This window comes from Babylonia areolata, chromosome 9 (genome assembly GCF_041734735.1).
Source record: "Babylonia areolata isolate BAREFJ2019XMU chromosome 9, ASM4173473v1, whole genome shotgun sequence".
In the NCBI taxonomy this organism is placed as follows: Eukaryota; Metazoa; Mollusca; class Gastropoda; order Neogastropoda; family Buccinidae; genus Babylonia; species Babylonia areolata.
This window is the reverse complement of record NC_134884.1, coordinates 21713614-21723613: the sequence shown is the minus strand read 5'-3', so window position 1 is coordinate 21723613 and position 10000 is coordinate 21713614. Positions and strand designations below refer to the sequence as shown.

The window sequence follows — 10000 nt, the reverse complement described above, 5'->3', positions numbered from 1 at the left end:
CACCACAACATCCCAACACACACACACACACACACACACACACACACACACACACACACACTGCATCAATATGTACAAATAACGTTTCCAGGAAATAAACCCACATATATCAGTAAAATGCAAAACACACACACACACACACACACACACACAGGTTGTATCTCTGTTTTCAAAAGGTCTCCTTGCATTCCCTTCCCGTGTCTCCCGTGTCAGTAATCAGTTCTCCTCCCAACACACATGCCCCTCGCCCCCTCGCTCATCTCATCTCATTAAACTGAGTACTCTTTCCTGTGGAATGTTATCACCACACGTGAAGATATGCACGCTGAGCGTTGTGTTGTTTGTTTGTTCCATGCCCCGTTGTCTTGCTTTCCCTCCCTAGCATTCATGCCAGGGTTTTGTTGCTATTTTTCCCTTGGTGTGTGTGTGTGTGTGGGGGGGGGGGGGGGGGGGGGGGGGGGGGTTGGGTAGGTAGTGCTGGCGTGCGTGCTGTTGTTGCGAAATTAATCAACGCCTGTACAAACACGTGCAGTCTTTCTTCTGTTTGTTTGGTTTTTTTTTCGTCTATTGTCCTTGTCATGGTCTGTTTGGGCTTTTGGTTCAAGTTCTTTTTAAAATCTATTCTTTGTTTTTATTGTATTCGATTCTTTGTTTTTAATGTGTTCTATCGAAATGAAGAATTAGGAGACAGACAGACATACAATATTAAAAAGAAAGAAAGAATGAATGAAAGAAAGAAAGAAAGATGCAAGACAGTACGCAAAACGGAGAAGGGAAAAAGGTAGCCAGAGGTCACGATGGTTTCTGTGGTTATGGAGCCCACCTCAGTTATCAGTGCAAGGGAAGAAACCGGATTGTTAAAAAAAAAAGTAGCCTCCCTTCCATGGACTTGATTCAGCTGGATCTCCCGTTCTCTGGTCATCTCCCCTCCCCCTTTCCCGAGCGCATTCTCCCTCTCCCTCCACACACACACACACACACACGGCATTGGTTGTCCGGCCTCCCAGTATCCCTTGCAACCCCGTATACAATTATATTGAGCCTACTATTATGGGTTTCCTCATTTTCTATAACGCGAGAGAAAAAGGTAGGTGTAAGCCATTGCACAATAGTGCAGAAATTCTATGTCGTTACACTTTAAAAAATGTTTCAGTTATATATTGTAGTTGTTGATTTGGTATGGTAACTCACTCAGTATGGCCAGTCCTCTCTTCTCCTCTACACAGACCCCTCGGATGTCCAGTGGGTGTCTGAATGACCCAACCTTTAGCTTCCGTCGTCAGAATTGTGGAATTCTTTGTCAACATTCACGTCTTCAGTATAAGAGCCTTCCACTTGCAATATTTTGATGGTGGTAATTGAGGTGAAACGCTGTTGACGTCGTCTTTTTCGCCGTTCGTATGGAGAGAGTTAATCAACACGGTTGACTTCATCAAAAAAAACAAAAACAAAAAAAAACAAAAAAACAAACCCTTCAGTTCGATTCCATTCGGTGTAGTTGGGTACTGTTTGGAATGAAACATCATTACATTCACTGATTAAAAACAAAATATTGGTTTCAGTTTCAGTAGTCAAGGAGGCGTCACTGCGTTCGGACAAATCCATATACGCTACACCACATCTGCCAAGCAGATGCCTGACCAGCAGCGTAACCTTAACCCAACGCGCTTAGTCAGGCCTTGAGAAAAAAAAATTAAAAAATTAAAATAAAAAAATAAATAAAAATAAAAATTAAAAATATATAAAAAATATTGGATCTTTGAACAATGAAATAAGCACGAACCCTCACCGTTATTCCCCCCTCAGCAATGTTAGAAAGGGACAGATGTTGAAAATAAGAACAAAGGGGGCGCAATAGCCGAGTGGTTAAAGCGTTGGACTGTCAATCTGAGGGTCCCGGGTTCGAATCACGGTGACGGCGCCTGGTGGGTAAAGGGTGGAGATTTTTACGATCTCCAAGGTCAGCATATATGCAGAACTGCTAGTGCCTGAACCCCCATTCGTGTGTATATGCAAGCAGAAGATCAAATACGCACGTTAAAGATCCTGTTATCCATGTCAGCGTTCGGTGGGTTATGGAAACAAGAACATACCCAGCATGCACACCCCCGAAAACGGAGTATGGCTGCCTACATGGCGAGGTAAAAACGGTCATACACGTAAAAGCCCACTCGTGTGCATACGAGTGAACGCAGAAGAAAAAGAAGAAGAAGAACAAAGGGTGTGATGCGTTTCTTCCAACTTGCTCTCAGTTCTATTCTTGGTAGTCCATCGGTTCCGATGAGGACAGCTTGCACAGCTCATCTGTCAGTGGGGGACTCGCAAGTGGCTGGTGATGAAGAATCAGAAATGAGAGATGAGTTGTGCAAAGGACCTGTGCAGGGAAAACTTTTAAAGTGGAAAGGCCGTTGCACCGGGGCAGTAGTCTGATCAGATTTTGATCATAAATGGCCAAACATAGAGAAGGAAAAAAAAAAACGATTAAAAATAATTTGTATTTGTATTTGTATTTCTTTTTATCACAACAGATTGCTCTGTGTGAAATTCGGGCTGCTCTCCTCAGGGAGAACGCGTCGCTACACTACAGCGCCACCCTTTTTTTCTTTTCTTTTTTTTCCTGCGTGCAGTTTTATTTGTTTTTCCTATCGAAGTGGACTTTTCTACAGAATTTTGTCAGGAACAACCCTTCTGTTGCCGTGGGTTCTTTTATGTCCGCTAGGTGCATGCTGCAGACGGGACCTCGGTTTATCGTCTCATCCGAATGACTAGCGTCCAGACCACCACTCCAGGTCTAGTGGAGGGGGAGAAAATATCGGCGGCTGAGCCGTGATTCGAACCAGCGCGCTCAGATTCTCTCGCTTCCTAGGCGGACGCGTTACCTCTAGGCCATCACTCCACAAACATTGTCCTTTCACATGTCAAAAATATAGAAAGCTGGAACGTCGGAAAATATTATTTTTACAAGGCCAAATATAAGAGGTGTATGGAGCGCTTGGCTGAAACAAATCTGACATACAGACCCACACTCTCAGCCTCAGAAGTGGGGTTCCAGTGGTACGAAGAGCCGTCACACACGACTGGAGTCTTCCTTGGCTGCAGTGGATAGCCGTGACGTCCTGGGTGCCTGGTCACGCCCTGACTTCTCCACTCCACGGAGCCCCTGCCGCAACGTCTTTGATCCTGGCCGTTGGATCTCACTGTTGACGGGCGCAATAGCCGAGTGGTTAAAGCGTTGGACTGTCAATCTGAGGGTCCCGGGTTCGAATCACGGTGACGGCGCCTGGTGGGTAAAGGGTGGAGATTTTTACGATCTCCCAGGTCAACATATGTGCAGACCTGCTAGTGCCTGAACCCCCATTCGTGTGTATATGCAAGCAGAAGATCAAATACGCACGTTAAAGATCCTGTAATCCATGTCAGCGTTCGGTGGGTTATGGAAACAAGAACATACCCAGCATGCACACCCCCGAAAACGGAGTATGGCTGCCTACATGGCGGGGGTAAAAACGGTCATACACGTAAAAGCCCACTCGTGTGCATACGAGTGAACGTGGGAGTTGCAGCCCTCGAACGCAGCAGAAGAAGAAGAAGGATCTCACTGTTGATCTCGTCTCTCCAGTCCGCCGTAAAAGGAACCGTGTTCGCATGCAAGGGGTTAGCATGTCCCTAACTCACTAAGGGTTTCAGACACGTCGGCTACCCTCACCTAACTAGTTTAGCCGGCCCGTCAAATCAGTTGCCCTGGGGGATGGGAGCTGCCGCATGCAAGCAACTTGAAGGACCCATAGGTGAGAGAGCTGGGTGCCGGTGGGGATCAAGACAAGACAAGACAAGACAAAATCTTTATTATCGAGGGTAATAGATAAGCAAGTAACATGTTGGTTTTTTTTTACATCCAGCCCCCGCCCTGAAGACAGAATAAAGCTAAAGTTGCGAAACTAAGAAAAAGAATTTTTTTTAAAATCAGAACACAGTCAAAATACATCAGTATTTCCCCATTATTCCACCATTCACAGCCATTCCACACAACAACAACAGCAACAAAGAAAAGAAAAAAACAAACATGAAGCACACACACACACACACACACACACAAAGAAAAAAAAAAAAAGGCTAAATACCTAACTGGGACCAACAGAGGACGAGTCACTCGGTATTGACGAGCCCCCACCACCACCACTACCACCCTCTCTAGAGGTACTAACCCCTACCTTGCAACCCCATACCCCCTCCCCTCCCCGCATCCGCTTCAGTACATGTTAACGAGGGTAACACACTCTTTACATTGTGCAGCACGTTCGCACTATTGTCTGCGTCTGTGAACTGTGACACGTGTCTCTTACACGCGCTGTGCTTGCGCGCTCGCACAACCTGCACAGCGACACAAAGGGGGTCTTTGCTGTGACACACTGTCACTGCTTCACAGGTAAAGAGAGGGCCAGCTTCATCCCTGCATTACTAAGTTCCTTTAAATTAACCCGCTTGACGACACGCCTCACACCTGCTCTTGTGGGTTGTGCTTTGCGAGCTGGTTATTCTCTACGTTTTCATCAGTTTAGAGAATAATTGGGGAAAGAGAGAGAGAGAGAGAAAAGAAGAAGAAGAAAATAGCTGAACGACTACTACAGTGCCATTTTTCAATACAAAGTCCAATATTGTCAAGGTAAGTACCGTTTCGTTTGTAATTTAAGGTTGAGATTTTAGGATAACGTCTTGGTCGGAGGAGATAATTGACTTTTAGGCAAGACTGTATTGCGACACAGAACTATATTCGAAATGTATACATTTATATTTGTGTCGAGGTCGGTTTACATTATTATTAGCGAAAAGTTGGGACAGGTAGTGTGATTTGCAGAGATTTATTTCACTGAGAGAAGTGTTCCGATTCAGTGTTCTTTTGGAGCCGATGCGAGAGAATTAATTTACTTGTATCTAAATCACTGGGGGTGTTTTCGTTCAATTCGGGATAGGAAGAAGTGTGCGTTGAAAGGTGAAACTGAGGACCGAGCTGGGTCGTGACTCGCAATGCGTCAGTGGTTCTTAACTGTGGTGACTCTGACACCGGATATTCGGGAAGTGTTTTGTATGGTACAGTCTGTGGTTTGTCAGTGCTGTGACGTGATCTTGTTGTGTGTGTGTGTGTGATGTGTGTGTATGTGACGTGTGTGTGTGTGTGTGTGTGCCAGTGTTGTGTGTTTTGCGACAGCCTGCGCGTATCCCGGTGTGTGTGTGTGTGTGTGGTTGTGTAAGAGAGAGAGAGTCGGTGGAGAGAGAGAGAGAGATGCTGATAGATATATAGCATAATATGACAGAAGGCTTCGACAATATTTTTCTTTGAACAGTTTCCTTGCTGTAGCCCAACACTCTGCTTACATCACAGATTGATGGAGTTGTTTGGGGTGTGGGGGCGTTGAGAAGAGAGAGGTAGAATAGAATAGAATTGAATTGAATAGACGGGCGCACTAGCCGAATGTCTAAAGCGTTGGACTTTCAATCTGAGGGTCCCGGGTTCGAATCTTGGTAACGGTGCCTGGTGGGTAAAAGGTGGAGATTTTTCCAATCTCCCATGTCAACAACATAATTATGTACAGACCTGTTTGTGCCTGAACCCCCCTTCGTGTGTATGCGTAAGCAGAAGATCAAATACACACGTTAAAAGACCCTGTAATCCATGTCAGCGTTCGGTGGGTTATGAAGCCAAGAACATGCCCAGCATGCACACCCCCAGAAACTGAGTATGTCTGCCTACATGGCGGTGTAAAAACGGTAATACACGTAAAGCCCACTCGTGCACATGCGAGTGAACGTGGGAGTTGCAGTCCACGAAAGAAGAAGAATAGAATAGAATAGAATATGTTTTTATTACCAAGTGTACTAGGTTCACTTGCAAGAATTTCGTGACTTGAGTCCACTCGACATTGAGTTTTTGGGTGTTGTTTTTGGGGTTTTTTTTTTGTTGTTGTTGGGGTTTTTTTGTTGTTTTTTTCATTCCTTTTTACGACGGACATACAATCATCAGAAATTGAAACAAAGGCTCTGTAATCACGTTTCTTTTTTTCTTTTTTTTGTCTGATGTTCAGGTACAGGCCTCCAGACTTCAGAGACTTCCACACACACACACACACACACACACACACACGGGAATGGCTGGAGGGTACCGTGCACACACACAGCTCCTCACTGTCCTGGTCTTGGCAGCGGCGGGACTGATCAAAGTGAAAGCGAAAGGAGAAGCCTTGCTCCGCCAACAGGACTCCGACGGCAGCAACTGCAGCGACGTTGGACCTGGCGATTGCACCTTCGCCGACACCTTCTGCCAGTGGAGCCAGGAAAACTGGACCATCTCAAAGGACTACGTGACAGTCAGCCACTCCGGCGGCACCCGGCGGTCGGCAACACTCCGCAGCAGGGTGGTCTGCGCCGCGAGTCCTTCTCACTGCTTGCGCTTCCACTTCTACGCTTATGACAGCAGCCCTGGTGGTACGTTGGACGTCATCGTTGAGGAACTAGGCGGAGACGATGGTCATACCGAATGGAGGATCGAGCCAACCAACAGCACGCTTACCTGGCAGGCAGCTTCCGTGCCCATCTTCACCCGGTCAGAATTCCGGGTGGTGTTTCAGGCCAGGTGGGATGCAGACCGGTACCCGGTGATTTCTTTACGGAACGTGACTTACAACGACGATGACGATGACGCGGCTTGTGAGAGGACTCCCTCCTGGGCAACAGTTCTTCTCCCAGGAGGAGGGTCAGAGGTCTCCACGACCACACAGGGCACCAGCGAGGGTGTTTCTGAAGGGTGCTGCTGGGTTCAGTTCGTGGTCCCGAGTGCCTGCTTCGTTCTGTTGGCGGTGATGTCTGAGTGATGCCCTCCTTCTCTTCTCTTTTGACTCTGCGCGACTTTCTGGGAACTTCTGTGTGTGTGTGTGTGCGTGTGTGCGCGCGCGCGTGTGTGTGTGTGTGTGTGTGTGTGTGAATATCGCAAACTGCTGTGGACAGATGTACGATGACGGTGAGTGGACGGTGGTGGAGCTGTCGTCTCTAGTTGAAGAAAGTACCTGGGCTTTTATAGTATGTTTCTGCCATCCATGTCATCATCTGCAATTAAAGTAGGTTTCTGCCATCCATGTCATCATCTGTAATCAAAGTAGGTTTCTGCCATCCATGTCATTATCTGCAATCAAAGTAGGTTTCTGCCATCCATGTCATTATCTGCAATCAAAGTAGGTTTCTGCCATCCATGTCATCATCTGTAATCAAAGTAGGTTTCTGCCATCCATGTCATCATCTGTAATCAAAGTAGGTTTCTGCCATCCATGTCATCATCTGTAATCAAAGTAGGTTTCTGCCATCCATGTCATTATCTGCAATCAAAGTAGGTTTCTGCCATCCATGTCATCATCTGCAATCAAAGTAGGTTTCTGCCATCCATGTCATTATCTGCAATCAAAGTAGGTTTCTGCCATCCATGTCATCATCTGCAATCAAAGTAGGTTTCTGCCATCCATGTCATCATCTGCAATCAAAGTAGGTTTCTGCCATCCATGTCATCAGCTGCAATCAAAGTAGGTTTCTGCCATCCATGTCATCAGCTGCAATCAAAGTAGGTTTCTGCCATCCATGTCATCATCTGCAATCAAAGTAGGTTTCTGCCATCCATGTCATCATCTACAATCAAAGTAGGTTTCTGCCATCCATGTCATCATCTGCAATCAAAGTAGGTTTCTGCCATTCATGTCATTATCTGCATTTAAAGTAGGTTTCTGCCATCCATGTCATTGTCTGCATTTAAAGTAGGTTTCTGCCATCCATGTCATCAGCTGCATTTAAAGTAGGTTTCTGCATTTAAATAGGTTTCTGCCATCCATGTCATTATCTGCATTTAAAGTAGGTTTCTGCCATTCATGTCATTATCTGCATTTAAAGTAGGTTTCTGCCATTCATGTCATTATCTGCATTTAAAGTGGGTTTCTGCCATTCATGTCATTATCTGCTTTTAAAGTAGGTTTCTGTCATTCATGTCATCATCTGCTTTTAAAGTAGGTTTCTGCCATCCATGTCATTATCTGCATTTAAAGTAGGTTTCTGCCATCCATGTCATTATCTGCATGTAAAGTAGGTTTCTGCCATTCATGTCATTATCTGCTTTTAAAGTAGGTTTCTGCCATTCATGTCATTATCTGCAATTAAAGGGAGAGTCTACCACCTCTTTCATCCACCCAGTGAAAGAATTGTTCATTTAAAGAGACCTACAACCCTTTCATCCATCTGGTTCAACAGCTTCCGTCAACTCCAAATACCTTTTCATCATTTCGATGACCTTTAAAATTGCGTGTCCAATGAATTTATTATTTTCCAAGAGAGGGAAAAGTAATCATTTACAGCGTTATTTCCATTTCGGCGTACAATCAAGACACGTGAACATAAAGATATATCGACAATACACATTCATCCTCAAACTACACCCGAAAATGGAGTATGGCTGCATGCATGGCGGGGTAAAAACGGTCATACATGTAAAAGCCCACTCGTGTGCATACGAGTGAACGTGGGAGTTGCAGCTCACGAACGAATGAAGAAGAAGAGGAGGAGGAAGAAGAAGAAGAAGATCCTCGAACGAAAAACGAAGATCGGGATTGCTTTTGAGGGTATTTGACATTTGGGGAAGATGTCTTCAAGGAATGAAATGATTATTGCTGATGTTGGCATCTTCTCTGGCACCACTGTAAGACCTGTCTCTGCCTGTCCCATACTGAATGACTGTTTAATCATTTTTATCTGTTTTTCTTTATATATATATATATATATATATATATATATATATATATATATATATATATACACATATATCTTTGGCTTGCTTTGTTCCCGTCGCCGTGTTCCTTGTCATTCTGCCTTGCGTTAGTCTGTTGGTATTTTGGTGTTACTGATGTACTGGTGTTGTGAATGACATCTTTGATTCTATTGATATAAGAACATGTTTAAGTTCTTTCACACATCAGCTTCAATTTTACTATATATTTTCTGATCCTTACGATGATACGCTTAAACGATGTTTTACATCTGGTTTACATTCTTTGTTTTTCTTAACGTTTTATTTCTGTCCGTCTGTCTGTCTGTCTGTCTGTCTGTCTGTCTGTCTGTCTCTCTCTCTCTCTCTCTCTCTCTCTCTCTCTCTCTCTCTCTCTCCCTCCGTCTTTCATTCCTTTTTTTTTCCCTTTCATTGATCAACATTGAAGTTTTCTCGAAGACTTTTGTCTACTAACCAGTCTCACAGGCAAAGAATTAGTGGTGAAAATTTTATCTTGTGGTAGATTCTAAACATCACTACTATTCTGCCTACCAAGTCCCCTTTCGTGCTGATCAATGCTTTGTGAGTTAAAAGATGCATGTGTCGATATTGACAAAGTGTGCATCAGTGAATGCAGATTCGTAAGCTTTCCGTATAATTGTAGCTCTTTCTGTCTCAGATATGCTGTTGTTAAAATTGTTTCATGTTGATATTTACAGTGTATGATTTTTTTATGTTGCGCTTGATCTTGGGTAACTTAACTCAATGCGCTCGACGATCTCCATCTGCACAGTTCAACCTGTATGCAACACACACACACACACACACACACACACACACACACACACACACACACACACACACACACACACACACACACACAGAGAGAGAGAGAGAGAAACAAAACAATAAGATACCTGAGAAAAATGCTTGCCGAATAAATCTTCTCTTGAGACTGAGTTCATCTGGAGTTGGACTGTTACGCAGAGTGGATGGAAGTGAGTTCCCAACGATTGGCACAGTGAAACAAACCACGTTTCTCATTTATTTTCATTTGTTTTGGGGATATCAAGAGGTTTTAAACCTTTGTGATCCACTCAAATTGTTAGAATGCCTGGTGTGTGTGTGTGTGTGTATGTGTGTGTGTGTTTGTGCGTGTGTGTGTGTGTGTGTGTGTGTGTGTGTGTGTGTGTGTGTGTGTGTGTGTCT

The 10000-nt window shown here is 44.5% G+C and overlaps 1 protein-coding gene across 2 annotated transcripts; it reads left to right on the top strand.

Annotated features, from left to right (window-relative positions):
• Nucleotides 1–4310: 4310 nt before the first annotated feature.
• LOC143286131 (uncharacterized) lies at nucleotides 4311–9656 on the top strand. 2 transcript variants are annotated; one of them, XM_076593728.1, is made up of 2 exons: nucleotides 4311–4426; nucleotides 6081–9656. In XM_076593728.1, exon 2 carries the CDS (start codon nucleotides 6144–6146, stop codon nucleotides 6864–6866), a length of 723 nt encoding a protein of 240 aa, XP_076449843.1. In that variant the 5' UTR covers nucleotides 4311–4426; nucleotides 6081–6143; the 3' UTR covers nucleotides 6867–9656. The 2 variants fall into 2 exon arrangements, with proteins under 2 accessions (XP_076449843.1, XP_076449842.1); XM_076593727.1 differs by having other exon boundaries at nucleotides 4340–4663.
• Nucleotides 9657–10000: the final 344 nt, after the last annotated feature.

Excerpts from the sequence above, each read along its gene's own strand:
- LOC143286131 (XM_076593728.1), top strand. The coding sequence starts at position 6,144 with ATGGCTGGAGGGTACCGTGCACACACACAGCTCCTCACTGTCCTGGTC.